The sequence below is a fragment of the Aristolochia californica genome, unplaced genomic scaffold (assembly GCF_029961685.1).
Source record: "Aristolochia californica isolate CCGP_79_NKW_82.1479 unplaced genomic scaffold, dmAriCali1.0.hap1 SCAF_5, whole genome shotgun sequence".
Taxonomy (NCBI): domain Eukaryota; kingdom Viridiplantae; phylum Streptophyta; class Magnoliopsida; order Piperales; family Aristolochiaceae; genus Aristolochia; species Aristolochia californica.
In genome coordinates, this window is record NW_027182214.1 from 600,230 (window position 1) to 614,932 (window position 14,703).

General features: G+C 36.4%; 2 protein-coding genes across 2 annotated transcripts; one reads left to right on the top strand and one right to left on the bottom strand.

Moving 5' to 3' along the window:
* Positions 1-223: 223 nt before the first annotated feature.
* LOC137966702 (NDR1/HIN1-like protein 6) lies at positions 224-2,770 on the bottom strand. Its single transcript, XM_068813389.1, has 2 exons — positions 1,842-2,770; positions 224-484 (listed from the first exon to the last, which is right to left on the bottom strand). Exons 1-2 carry the CDS (start codon positions 2,591-2,593, stop codon positions 460-462), a joined length of 777 nt encoding a protein of 258 aa, XP_068669490.1. The 5' UTR covers positions 2,594-2,770; the 3' UTR covers positions 224-459.
* A 743-nt stretch (positions 2,771-3,513) lies between these two features.
* Positions 3,514-8,821, top strand: LOC137965504 (ubiquitin-conjugating enzyme E2-17 kDa-like). The gene is made up of 5 exons (XM_068811765.1): positions 3,514-3,656; positions 4,283-4,361; positions 6,071-6,198; positions 7,896-8,000; positions 8,413-8,821. The coding sequence occupies exons 2-5, from the start codon at positions 4,292-4,294 to the stop codon at positions 8,554-8,556; spliced, it is 447 nt and encodes a 148-aa protein (XP_068667866.1). The 5' UTR covers positions 3,514-3,656; positions 4,283-4,291; the 3' UTR covers positions 8,557-8,821.
* Positions 8,822-14,703: the final 5,882 nt, after the last annotated feature.

The window sequence follows — 14,703 nt, forward strand, 5'->3', positions numbered from 1 at the left end:
TTTTTATTTATATTGAGCTATTTTTTTACTAATTTGGAGAATTTAAATTGGCATTTTATGGGTTTATTTATGGTGATAAAAAATAATTTTGTTTGAATATTATAAAAATTACATAAAAATTAATTTGAAACAAATTCTAAAATAAACATTTTGATTTATGTAATAACCTACAGTTAAATTGATACACAAATTTCAACATAAAAGATCAAAATTCTACTTTTATTTCTCCCAAATATGAAGACAAGTTCACCCTTATATACACAGATCATAACTAAGGAGATGAACAGGGAAAAGAAGGCCACAATGGCAATTACTTTACAATCTGAATATAGAAAAGAAAAAAAAAAGAAGTTCCGAACTTAAAAAACTATTAATACGAATATGTCCGGAGTTTCTTCCTCAAATACAAGGCAACAACAACATATTTGAGTGACATAACCCTAAATAAGTTCCATCAAATTAGCTCATTTGGCGTAAGGGGATCCTGCAACCATAGACCCATTGTTAGCATTGAAACCATAGTGTAAATAGATCCAATATGGTAAATAATGTGATACATTGAAGGATTGGGGATTTAATGTGACACATTTAAGCATTTTTCTTTGATGGGGAAGTAACCCTAATTCTATGTCATATGTATCACACTCCTCATAAAAGGTCACGCGTCACTTAAATGAACATGTAATCATGTTGAATTACAAGAAATTCTTACGTTTTTTATACCATGAGGTTGAGATTTGCGAAAACAAATAAATCAAACAGATGATATTCATTATTTTTGTAATGAGAAAGATTTTGTCATATAATCCTATGACGAAAAATTCATTTGAGAGAATCTTGGGCTCTGTTAATGCCTTTTATAAGAAAGGTTGGAAATGCTGGAAAAGTTTTTATAGTAGAAATACGTTTTCATGGACCATTAGTGAGTTATATTTCCTATAAAAACTCTTTTAGCTGGAAATTCTTACTAAGAAAATCATATAACTTTTTAGGTAAGATTTTCCAGCCAAGATAGGTTGGAAAACTATATGGAAAATTTTTGAATAAGTATTTGACAATTGATGTTATAATACTGTCAATTTTGTATTTAATAATTTATTTTACTGAAATTTATCAGATAAATATGATAATGTATGAGATTGATTATTATTTTCCATCTATTTTCCTAAAAAAAGGCACTACCCTGTCCATTTTATTTTCCTTGGATTTTTTTTCAAATTTTCTTGTAATTTCCTAATAAGGGCATTAATAGGATTTTATCTGAAGGTTTTCTGAAAAATGTGTCTTAGGAAAAATATTTTTAGTTTTTCCTGGGATATAAATTTTGAACAAGGGGTACTATCATGGCCTTACTTTTCTATTTCAGAAAATCTAGTTAGAAACGTTTATGTTCTTCGTAAACAAACAATTACAAATTGATTTTTTAAGCTAAAATTATATATTTTTTAAAAATTAAAATATTTATCCAGACTATCTTAAATTATTAAATAATAAATAAAAATAAGAACATTAAAATCTCTAATTTGAAGACTCTAACACTAGTTTTTCCAACTCATGTTTCCCTTGTTTTTCATTTTTCAAATTTTAATTTGTATCAATGAGCATGGGTGCCCCTAAGCTTGGATCAGCTTATATCACTAAATTGAAGCAAGTAAAAGAAGGATTTATGGTTCTATTTTGCAATGATCAGCAAATTATTTTGAAAATTTTAGAAAGATAATTTCAAAATTCAATTGAAACGAATAAAAAACAAATTTCTTGATCCATGCAGATTAAACTGACCTAATTCAACAAAAAAACGGAAATGGAGTCTGAAGATTTGAAGGGTGCAGAGGAATTACCAACCCAGCAACAGTATCTCGCACCGGGGATTGATTCCTGATGCTTTCTTGGAGCCGGAGGTAGCGATGTCCTTACACTCTACTCTGATATCGAAGCTCTCCGAGTGCCAACCCCCCATCACCATCCTCACACTCCCTTTCAATTCCGCGCTCACAACAACCTCGTTCCGCCGGAACTTCTCCATCAACCTCTGCCCATCGGCAGATGGCACCAGCGAGTTCGTCACCCCGGCGGGAACCTTAACGATGGTGAGATTGTTGGGACCCTGTTCGAAACTGGGGATCGTGGCGCGACCCAGATTGACCATGTCCTTGGACGTCGACAGGAAGACCTTCGTGGGGCCGTACTGGAATCCAATCTTGTCGTTCCTGTTGGCGGCGGCGACGAAGATGTCGATCCTGGAGGTGAGGTAGGTGAGCTCAGATTTCTGGGTGAGGTCGAGGTTGGTGATGGTGAGGCGCTCGATGTGGAATTCGGGGGATTCCGGCTGCGCCCACATGTAGAAGATGGTGCCGGTGAGGAGGAGGAGGAGGAGGAGGATGAGGAAGACGAGGATGGTCCAGGCGCAGCAGATGCAGCAGGTGAGGCAGCCGGAGCGTTTGCGGGGGGGTGGACGGTGGGTAGGCTTTATGGGCTCGGAGAAGGAGACGCAGCGCTGGTGATTGGGTGGGGGGGTGGGCTTGGTGCGTTGGTCGTGGCCGGGGGGCTTGGGCAATGGCGGAATCGGGTCAGGGGCGGCCGAATTCGCCATTGCTGTTCATGGGTCTGGAGATCGGGGGAGAAGGGGAGAAGAGGAGATGAAAGAATGGCTGTGGTTGATTCAGAAGGTTTTGGTGGTTAAGGGCATCGTACCTATGAATAGTAAATGATGTTGGTTGATCCCTGCGATTCGGAGGGGGGCAGACCTGTCTTCCTCATTCTGGGTAAACGTCCGTTTCTGTTGTTGTTTTTCTTTTTTTTTTTCCTTCTGAACCTTCGCGCCTTCTCGCCATTTTCCAGTGTCAGTTACTACTCTGCTTCAAAAATGTTTGCTCTATGGTCAGATATGCCTTCTTTCTTCCTTTCTCCTGGGTGAGATTTCTTCTGTTTCTTCTTTGTTCAATTGTTCACGGATAATGAAATAAAAAACGGGAGGGATGCGTTTCATTTTATTCTTCACTCTGCTTCAGAGAGGTCTCCTCAGCGCCCAGCTCTGTCGTCTTCTTCTTTCTTCTCTCCTGGATGAGATTTCTTCTGTACTGTCTAGGTAGAATGAACTACTACTGATCTTCATCGGTCAAGTTGGAGACGAACGCTTGCATGCATTTACAGACTTGGTTTGAATTCGGATTTTTTTAGGGAATGACTCGGTTCTTAGAAATCCGGGTTGATTTACCCTAAATCAGATCGAGACTTACAAGTCCTGACTCTGAGTAGGGTTGAGTCTGATCGTAACCTGACCTGCCCTGGCCTTTCCCAACTCTGAGTAGCGAGTTTGAAAATCATGGTCAAATCCCGAGTCCGAGTTACGGTTCCCCAGTGGTAATGGTGGATCGCCCGATTCACCTTTTCCACCGCACTTGCCGCGGACGGACGTTGAAAAGCGTTACGAACTTTCGATTTACGAAACAGAGGCAGCCATGAGGTCGGGCATTATCGTCTTTCCTCCCACTATAAATAAGCGTCGCCAGTGAGAAATTCCGGGAATCTGTGGTCTCAGGGGGAGGGCTGTGGATCTGCGAGAAGGCCGTCCCCTTTTTGCCGCCATATTCTCCGCGTGATCTGAAGAATCCAAAGCTCCGATCTTTGATCTCTGAGCGTCGGCCTTCTGACAGGTTTTTCTCTACTTCCATTCCCTCTCAATTTTTTCATTTTCTCTTCTTCTTTTTTCCCTTCTGTCTGGGCACATTTTCTTTTTTCCCGGACTTCTAGGGCCTTCGATTCTCTTCAGGGAGATCTAGGGGGTTGGCGTGGATAGGTATGGAAGGGCCTTGGTTTCTTCGTTTGGAGATCTGGTTCCGCAGTTATTAAGGATCTGTGGTCGCGTTTGGAAATTTTAAGACAGTTTAGGGTTTGATATGATATGGAAACTCCAGCGTTTAGGAAAAGATTGATCTGGAGCATAAAAGGGTTTTGGCAGTTTGTTGGTTTTAATTTAGTCGATGAATTGAGGGACTTTGATTATTTTTTGTACAGGTGAAAATCACCAAATAAACGATGTTGAATTACGCGATGACTGGGTACTCTAGTGTTTCTATTTGTTGCTGTAGTCAAAACGAAACGTACAGATGTTGATCCTATTGAGAAGTTTTTATAGGAAATTTGGTTTCTTCAGGTGTTTGGAAACTTGTCTGGTTGGTTGTAGATTTAGATGCGATCTGGCCTCTTAGGGAGTCGAAAATGTCTGATTTCTAGCATTGTGGTCCAGGCGTTGGGTTTTGACTTCTAGTGATCGTTGCAGGGTCTGGTCATGGCGTCCAAGCGTATTTTGAAGGAACTCAAGGACTTGCAGAAGGATCCTCCTACCTCATGCAGTGCAGGTATGCGTACTGGCAAAGTTATCTTTGAATTTTTCTCTTTTTTCTTTTTCTTCGGTTATGCTAGGTGTGGTGGATAATAGAGTGCTCAGAGGTAATACTCAAAATAGATGAGCCTGCTCTGTTCCATTGTCATTAGTTTTATTTGTTGTTACTTGTCTCTAGAAGCTAAACATATTTAGTGGATTGTTGAAAGTCGTGGAGCCATTGGTGCTATTTTTATCGATTTTCTACTCATAGATTGTGGACCATGATTGCAGTGTAAATGAGGTTTTTCGCGTTTTAATAAAATAACTTGGGAGAAGATTCTATTCCCCTATATAGATTTTGAGAACATATTGGAAGAAAAAATAAAATCTTACGACCTTCACTTTTAAACCCCTTTCCCCTTGTTTGTGTTATCTCCATGTGGTATGTCTATAGGCATCAGAATATATGCCCTTTCTTCTATATGGTATGTTTGGAGTAAGGTTGAATCTGCATAATTCTACTGAAAATTTCAGCTGTGGCGGTTAGGCGTTTGAAACTGTTTGTTCTTGGGAATGTGATAGAAGTTATCAATCCAACTTAAGTGCTCCCTACTTTGATTAGTGAAGAAGAGGTTTGAGATAGGGGTGAATGAAGCTGAACACTTTTGGAGGAATGATCTCATTTTTTTCTGATGGACTCGAAATTTGGTGAGATTAACTGTTGTTGCAATCTAGGGGCCAGTGCATATACTGCAGGTCAAAGCGAATGAGTTAATATATTACTAGCAGATTGGGAAATTAGAGGAAACACACATATGAGGAAGTCGGTGAGCTTATCCTTCCTACCAATCTTATGAATTGAGTTTGCCATACTATAGGAAGTTTCATGCTACTACTGGTTATAGAAGGAAGTGATATGATGTGAAGTGTGGCCTGGGTTTGCAAAAAGTAAGTGTTGTTGAGAGTCATGGAGGCTACAAAGCAATGTTGAAATTGATCTCTTCCCTTATTACACCAACGGTTATTTTGCTTACTTGTCACTATCTGAACATGAGCTTGTAATCAAGTTGAGGCTTGTATGAAATCCATTCATCATTTATTAAGGTAAATATAGTGCAATCAAATGGCACAGATGTTAGTGCTGTTTAGGTCAACTGCTACTAGTACCCCAACACCTTCAAACAATAAAAGCGGAGGTACTAGCTTCTGTTTTGGTTTTTCATCACTAATATTGTACAGTTTGATTTCACTGTACAGCGGTTAAAATATTCAGTGGAACATTGGAATGTGCATAAGTAAATCAAGTTAACCATTGAAACAAAAAATAGAGAAGTTATTTGCTGATGTCGAGAAAATGACTTGCTCATGTTGGTGCATAGTTTTATCCTAAGCAGTAGCTTTGGCAAGCAGCTACTAAGCCCACTCCCTACTTATTGCATTTTTTAAAAATGATTGCATGCATATATCTCATATATAATCTTAAGGGAACATCGGTATTGAAGTAATGACTATTTTTTAAATAAATAAATGTTGCTTTCATATGCAGTTCTTCTGTCTGTATTTTTATTTCTTTTATTTTTACTACGATTATTATTATTTTATATTTTATTTTGGGGGTAGAGTTGGTAAATAAAGGGAAGTAAACTTTCTTAGCTGCTAGTTTTTGTTTTCATTATGTGTTGCATGAGATCAAACATTTTGGTTGCTGTTAATGTTTCTCTCAGATTTCGTTAAATTTTTAAGGTCCTGTTGCTGAAGACATGTTTCACTGGCAAGCAACCATCATGGGTCCTCCTGATAGTCCTTATGCAGGAGGTGTGTTTTTGGTTACCATTCACTTCCCTCCAGATTACCCATTCAAGCCACCAAAGGTATCAACTATAGTTGTTAATTAGCTCTTCTTCTTCTTCTTCTTCTTTTTTTACACTCTGCTTGATTGCTTAACTGGATTTTATTTGAACTTCATTTGTTACTACTAGAAGTCTAAAGTAGGATTGAAACTCATTTTAGAGTGCTGTAGTCTCTAGTGAATGTGTTTGTTCTAGTTTATGTTAATGGGAAAAGATTGGAACGGGGTGGGGATGCTTAACCTTTTTTTTCACCTATCTTTCTTAAATTTTCTCAAGAGGAAGAAGTTAAACTTTATCATTTTGGTTAAGAGTTTATTTCCTTTTTTATGCATAAACAGCGATTCATTTTCTCCAAGTAATCTGGATTCCATCCATGCTTTCTATGTGAGTTAATGTGTTTTGGACACTTCTATGGTGAGTTCACATTGTCTCCAAATTTTCCCCGTGTACTAACAGGGCATTATTTTTTCTAATTTAGGCTTAAAATTGGGAAAGTGAAATCACTGGTTTAAGTGAATTCATGTCTCTCTTCCCCTATTGACTACTTCATTTTGTACCATTTTCTAGGGAAAAAAGTAAATTTTTAGCAACTTTCAATGTTCTCCTTCAGGTTTGTGGTTATCCTGATGCAACTTGTCACTGTTTTGTCATACGAAAACCTGTTAAATAAATATGCTAAGGCCTCCTTAATGCTATATAATCATATGATTCCTCAGTTCATCACTTTCCTTTTGCTAGAGAAATCCAGTTACTGGCTGGAATGTGAAATATTTCTTTTCTGACATATCTTATGCAACTTTTCGAAGCCTTCTTCGTGTACCATGTCAACTTTCTTGCGAGAGCATTAGTTCTAGGTCTCGTTGAAAAAGGTCCATGAGCCTACATGTATTATGCTCATTTTGGCAAAAAATCACATCCTTTGGATGCCAATAACCCATGGAGCACATGTGATTAAAGAGAGAAAAAGAATGTAATTAAGAAACTCTTTTATTTACAGTACGTAATCATGTTGCCTTTTTTATCCACTTTCTTGTATTTCATCTCTGATTGAACTTAAGAGAACTGAAGACCTGTGCTTCTTTATGATTATCTCTTTTCTAGAAACGGTGCATTTCATTAAAGCCCAAAGACAACAAAAGATATGATCACAAAGAGGAGAATCCTAACAATGAGAAATTGGAGGTCACCCCCTCTTTAGACAGGAACAAGCCAGACCATTTACTGATCTCTGAACATTAGACCATTTGCATACAATATCATTATCTAAGTCCAAGGATTTCATGAAAACAATGCTAATGATGCCCATCAAGGGGGCTTCTTTCTGGCGGGGGTCCCTGTACTTCTTGATGGTTTGCAACTAGGTAGGTCAATGTGTAACTCAGTTGGGCCAACTTGATGTTGGAGAGTGGGTTCTATCTAAGGGTCAGACTCGCTCTGTGCAAATTCTGAGTCATCCCTGACTCATCTTGTGTTAGGCTTCTAGCCTTGGGAGACTCAACCCAACTCAAGTCGACCTGGATTGGATTTCATGGGTCTCAAATCAGTCATGTGCCTTGTGTTCTTGATTGTTCTTGTTTGTTTATTGAACATGTACTGCAGTTCACTATCTCTAGTTCACAAAGTGCGCTTAATTATCTTTCCTTGCACATGATTACATTCTAATCCTTGATTTGTTTCTTCTTTCTAGTGCAAGTGCTCACCTTATATTCATTTTCTAGGTAGCATTTAGGACAAAAGTCTTCCACCCAAACATCAATAGCAATGGAAGCATTTGTTTAGATATTCTTAAAGAGCAGTGGAGTCCAGCACTCACTATCTCCAAGGTTTGTATTAGTTCATCGGATGTTATTTTTTTCCCTTTTATTATGCTTTCCACTTTACATCAACATCTTTTGGCTGATATTAATGTTGAGTGTGCTAGTTATGATTTGGAATTTGTTTATTTGTTTTTGAAAAAAAGAAAGAAAGAAAGCGTGATTTGTCATGGCCAAGATCTTGATCAGGAGGAAAGTTGCTATAAATCAGTTGCAAGAAGAATGAGATTATGAGATTTATGCATTATGACTAGAAAGGGTTGGTTTAAGCTACTATGCTATTATTGAATATGATGGCAAAGGCAAAGCATTATGCATCTTGCAGTTTTGTGTTAGCGTATATGAGCCATATATCTTAGCTCTCTCTCTCACTCTCCCTCACGAATCCTAAAAGCAAATGACAAGTTATTCCTCCTTTCAGGTTCTGCTTTCCATTTGCTCCCTACTCACGGACCCAAACCCGGATGACCCTCTTGTGCCAGAGATCGCTCACATGTACAAGACAGACAGGACAAAATACGAGACCACCGCAAGGAGCTGGACTCAGAAGTATGCCATGGGTTGAACTTTTCACGGGAGAAAAACCCTCCATCCAAAAACCTGAAAAAAAGCACTCAAGAGTGCCTGAGGTGGAAGGAAGATGGTTTATTGGCCAGGGAAGAAACAGGCAAAACATGGGTCCTCTTTAGTCTCTGTGAAATTTTAATTTTCTAAGAAAAAAGAAAGGAAACTGTAATACTTTTGCAGACGACGTGTTTGTTTGGTGTTCGTGTAGCATGTTGAAATCCTGGTGGACGTTGCTTTTGTGTGAAGGCTCTTGTTTGTCTCCATCTCTTGGTCAGTCTGTTCTTTCTGCATATATATATATATATCAACTATGCTTTTGTTAAAGAGAAAATCCCTTGGGGTTCAGTGGTCTGTCCATACACCAAGTCTCCTTCAAAAAAATGCAGTTACCGGACACAAATTTTATTGCAAATATTGCTGTTGTTTCTGCCTTTCTAGTTAAGAAAAATGGTAAGAGGATTCAGGGTGTTACCCATAACCAAATCATGTGGCCATTTGATGAAAATGATCCTGCAATCAGCTTATCCAAAGGTTTCTGTAAGGCTTTTAAAACGTGGAGGGAGTTAAAAAAAAAAAAAAACAATATTATGTGTTTTTTTTAGTTTTGTGCACTTGAAAAGAAAGTAAGAATAGAAGTAAAATATATATATATATAATTTTGTTTTGTTTCATTAAACTTTTGCACTAGAAACAGATCCCATATTGGTCAAGGGTTTAGAGGCAGATGCGTGGTCTTTTTGGGCACAACTGAGTCTCTAAAATATCTTCAAAGTGTCATGCTTTAACATAAATAATACATCATGCATTTTATTCACAAATTTTTGTCGTGTTAACTCAGATTGGCCCAAAATTGGTTTTTCACATAAAAATGACTCTGCCGAGTTTCTCGTGTTAACTCAGATTGGCCCAAGGTTCTATAACTTCACTAGTGTTTTTTTCCCCTTTTTTTTTTTTTTTTTTTTTGCTACACTTGGTCACTAAATACAGATATTGATTCACATGAAAAAACCCACCAAAAAAATAGTTTTCGACATCAGGCCGAGTTAACTCAGATGGGTTGAAATCTATAACTCATCTTCTATTTTTTTCTTTTTCCTCCTACAAGCACTAGTTTAGTACACAAATCACTTTGCTTTCATGTGAATCAACTATCCTTACCCACCGTTTTAGAGAAAACTGGTCTCGTCCTAATCCAGTATTTGGTTGCTTCAACAGTAACAAAACGCTTCAATTAAAGCTAACGAATCCAACCCTAACCAGTCTAAGAGTGACTGAAGACTTTTCGAGGGGTTTAATCTCACTCACATCATTCCCCCCTTCCCATCACTCCATATCCAGACAATAATTCTTTTCTTAACCTTCTTGATGTTGATACAGACCCTTCTGAAGAAAAAAACACTTTTAACATGAGTCAAGCCCTCTGGTTTTTTCATTCATGGCAAGTGAGACTGAGAACGAGAAAGACCCTGGTTTTGTTTGATAAAATAGTGGCCTTGCTTGGAGGCAGCTGTGAAGATACAAATGGAAGCCAAATCATGGTGATTTTTTTTTTGTATGTTTGCTTTTATTTGTATCCCAGCTTTGCTTAGCCTATGATGGAATGTGATTCTTTTATTAACTTATGCATTTGTCACATTTTTGGGAGAATAGGAGTTTGTGGTTTGTAGTGGTGATAGTGGTAGTGGTTTTTTTTGTTTTTTTCGACCTAATTGATTTGGAAATATTGCCAAAATTTGGTGTAGGGTAAACAAAAATTCGATTCTTGGTCCATAGTCGAAAATTTTATATATGTTAGTTAGTAATCGTCGATTGTTAGGGTGACTAATGTCACGAATATTTATTTGTTGGTGCATGGACTTACATTAGGGTGAGTCTTTTTCGATAATTTTAAAGGGAAATAAAATTTCTTCATGTGCTTAGATTTGACCACCAAATTCGAAATAAAAAACTTGAGAAATCTTTGTTGTTTTATCTTATTAATATTTTTAGCTTTTTCGAGTTGCTATTGATATGAATAGTTGTTTGATTAACAATTTTTAGTATTTTTTGAATTTTTAAGTTTTTTCTTAAAATAAAAAATCCATTTAAAAAGAGCGTGAAAGAAATTTTTTTTAAATATTATTTTTTCCCCAATTTCTCACTGATTTTTCGCTAAAAGGAAATTATTTTCTTCCAATTCTCTAGCATTTCATCTGCTCAGTATATTCTTATTAGAGTAACAGAAAACTCATTTTCTTATCCCTTCCAATTTGTTTGTCGAACAAAAGCAATCATTTCATCTTCTAAAATCGGCACACAAATGCCAGATAATTTTGGTCAAACAAAAAAAAATTATTCAAACTTTTTCCTCAAGCAATCACTATAATTGAAAATAGTTACTTGCATTATTGGAGAATGTGGAAATATCTTCAGTCTTGGCAGGTCCAAGAGCACAACACAATGTGGAAATTTAAAAAACACGTGGTTAGGCTGTGAGTTTGGTGAGATTCCTTTTTATATTTCTATCATCATGCATAATCTAGAGTGGATGTGATTCTTTAATGGCAATTTTGTAAATATATATATAAATATCAATGGAGATAAAGGGAAGTTATCCACTCCCCAGGTGGCTTAGTGGAGGGGACTTGGGAAGACTTGGAAATAACTCATTTGTTATCTAATCTAGAGTGGTCAAAAGGGTGGAATAATTAAAATTAAAAAAAAAATCATTTTTAGTGATTCTACACAAATAATAAAATTGAATTGAATTCATAAAGTCTTGATCTTCTTGTTTGAAATAAAAATAAAAATATTTTATTTTTAAATAAAAAAATTTGGTTGAAACATGGTTTCTTGAGACAGATTGTAGTATAAATCGGAATTTGAATCGTCGGAGAACTTGATTTCATCGAATACTAAAATGTGGCTTAGGAAATCTAACGGGGTCTCTTCGGAAATAGAATTATAACACGACTATTTAATGCGTGTTTAAATAGTTTTAAAATAATTTCTATAAATTTTATTAAATTCGAATTGTATTTTTTACTTACTACTTGATATTCTGCTTTGTTTATTTTTTTTCTACTTAATCATTATTTAGTAATCAATCTTAGTATCTTTTCCTATTTCTTTTGAAAATTTAGTTGCACCCTTAAAAAAAAAATTAAAGAAAATATTAACCTATTTTCTTAAAAAAAAAAACCTAATACGAAATTATGCATTCTTTGACCTATTTTCTCTCCACAAAAAATATTTTTCTTTGACTAATTTTCTTTGGGTAAATAAGACATTTAAAATACTGATAAAATTATAAAAAATGTATAAATGACATCAAAATATTGTAAGAATATATAAATATATTAATTAAATATATAATTTAAGTTATTTTCTTATAAAAGTGAGGTTTTTTTTTCTTCTAGTTATTTATGAAGAAATTTACAAACTTCTTTATTTATTTAGATAATCTGTAAGAAACAAATTTCACTCGTATTTTTTCCATTTATTAACCAATATATGGGTAAACCGATAAATCCTATTTAAGATAAAGATTTTTATTTCTTATCCTTTTTTAAATAGACCGATAGAGCGATAGAACAAGTAAATGGGTAAAATGCGACCACTAGTATGTAATAATTTATTGCTACCAGGTACGAGGAACCTAACCGACTCAACCCAAAAAACCAAGGTTCAAATTTGTAATTTCACTCCGTGGGTTGGAGACGGAACAGGCAAAAAGAATCCATGGGGTTTCAAGTCGAGGATGGGTTTTCCCAAATCGGATCCGGACCTGAACTCACCCACATATAAGACAAAGATATAAAACAAGATTGAGACAAGCCAGGTTTTATGGGGATGGGGCAAGGACGAGTTGAATTTAAGTCAGGTTTACGAAGACAGGGTTACAAGGATGGTGATCAGGTCGGTTCAAGTTTGATGAATCGAGTTTTTTTGGATTCAGAGTTTCGATCCCCTACTATTATGTATAGTTTTTTTTTGTTTTTTTTAAGAAAGAACTAAATCTATGTCGTTTCAAAATTATTATACCAAGTACTAACATCAAAATGAAAACACAAGGAAGGGCAATATGGTAAAATGGACATTCTATGTTTTTTAGGAAAGTCATTTTATAAAATATCACAAATCAATCAAGTTGGTCACCAACCTTATCTCCCAAACTTACAAAATTACCCCATATGCACCTCGTGGGCCAATCCCACCCATCCATCTTGTCAAGGTCAAATCAGTAAATCCATATCATAATAATTCAATTAAAAAACCAGCATAAATTATTTGAAGCTTGTTTGACAAGCAACACACACTTTTCCACATAAAAAAAGAATTAATTTTCCCGCATGACACCTCACGTGCACTAACGGACCATCTTTCTTGCTTCATTTCCAAAGCTTCTCTCTCTCTCTCTCTCTCTCTCTCTTGTTTTTAATTAATGTGACATGCTCCTGCAAGTTTTTTAAAATATATTTTTGTGGGATTGTTTTATTTATATATTAATTTAAAATTTTAAAAGTTTAAAAATATCTTTGTATGTTTGACAATAATACCCTTTACGTGCGGAACATTTGAGGAATCTTGAATCCCAAGAAATGGTATACGATTATTAAATGGCAGGTTTACGTAGGACAAAAACTGTTTGATAGGTGTGGAAAAATCCTTATTTTTTAATTAAAAATATATTTTTACCTTTTATTTTTTTATTTTTCATATTTTTGGATTTGTTTTTATGAGGAGAAAAATAAAGGAAAAATATTGTTTGTTAATAATTAAACCAAAATAAAAAATGAATTTTTTTCGGTTCTTAAACATCGGAAATAAAATTCTTGACAGGGGAATGAGTTACCTAAATTATGTTATGGTTTAGGGTTTAGGGTTTAGAGTTTAGAGCTTCCAAGAAATTACATATAATTATTAAATTATAGGGGTTGCATGGAGTCCACGCATTGTGGCATGTAATTTTTTTAATCAATTGATACAGTTTTGTATCTGATTTGATCTTGACTCTATTTAAATCGGTAGAAATCGACCGAACTCAATTAAAACTCGAAGAGGAATAAGTCTAACACGTTTTGACTCGGTTTATCTTTTGTGAGAATGAATTTTCACCCGGTTCTTCATTGAGTTGATTCGTTTTTTAATTAATATAAACAGTTCCGTATCTAATTTTTCTAGACTCGGTTGGAAACTGGTTTAAAATCAACATAACACATTTAAAACTCGAAGAGCAATGAGTCTAACTCTGTCTTGACTCGGTCTTTTTTTATTGATTTTGAGTTTAGGTTGATTTGTAGGCTTAAGGTAAATCAACTCAGATCCGAAGTTAAACAACGCTTTGGCCTCTGGACCGACGTCAACGACCCGCCGCGTGTACGGCGGCGATGGAAAAGCTACTGACGAGGATACTTTTCTAGCCCGTGAGACCCACGGTTAAACTAAGGTCTCCCTTCCGGCCAGACCACAAATAAGGAAGCCGAAGTCAGTCATCGCAGTAACGACTTCCACGGCGACTTCCATCACATTTTTTCTCTGACGAAGATACCCTCCCTTCCGTTCTAGTGCCTTTGAATCCAGACCATGGCGTTAATTTGACTCGACCCGAGTCGTAAAGACATGGCTTTATTCACTGGCTACCCATCCGAGTCATAAATGAGTTGGACGCAGGTTTTTGGTGACCCGATTCAAATCATAAATGGGTCAGATGTAGGTTTTTCACTGATAACCGCATCAGAGTCACAAATGAGTTGGACACATGTTTAAGTGAGTCGATGAAGATTTTAGAGGGGATGAGTTTGACTCATCCGTTTTGCTTCTTGTGAGTCTCGTTTGACTCACATGAACTCTTGAAAAGCGATCTGACACAATTGACCAGACCTGGGTTTCATCACGGCCGAGTTGTGTCCGAGTCTTGGAGAAAATTCATGATTTTATACACTTGACAAACAGACCAGGTTTAAGTTGACCCAACTCCGATCCGTTTCACCCTTCCCCAGCCGAAACGGTCGACCCATTCTCGTCATTTCGCGGGAAAAACCAACACGAGACCGATACGTGACCAAAACGCCAGCTGGCTCGTTCGTTTTCTTCCCTCTCATCCCCATCGTGCCCTATAAGTACCCATCCCTCCTCACCCTTTCTCCGTTCCCTCACTACCCCA

Excerpts from the sequence above, each read along its gene's own strand:
- LOC137966702 (XM_068813389.1), bottom strand. The coding sequence starts at position 2,593 with ATGGCGAATTCGGCCGCCCCTGACCCGATTCCGCCATTGCCCAAGCCC. Across the intron at positions 485-1,841 it reads GAGATACTGTTGCTGGGTTG|GATCCCCTTACGCCAAATGA; the intron begins GTAATTCCTCTG and ends CTATGGTTGCAG.
- LOC137965504 (XM_068811765.1), top strand. The coding sequence starts at position 4,292 with ATGGCGTCCAAGCGTATTTTGAAGGAACTCAAGGACTTGCAGAAGGAT. Across the intron at positions 6,199-7,895 it reads ACCCATTCAAGCCACCAAAG|GTAGCATTTAGGACAAAAGT; the intron begins GTATCAACTATA and ends TTCATTTTCTAG. Across the intron at positions 8,001-8,412 it reads CAGCACTCACTATCTCCAAG|GTTCTGCTTTCCATTTGCTC; the intron begins GTTTGTATTAGT and ends TCCTCCTTTCAG.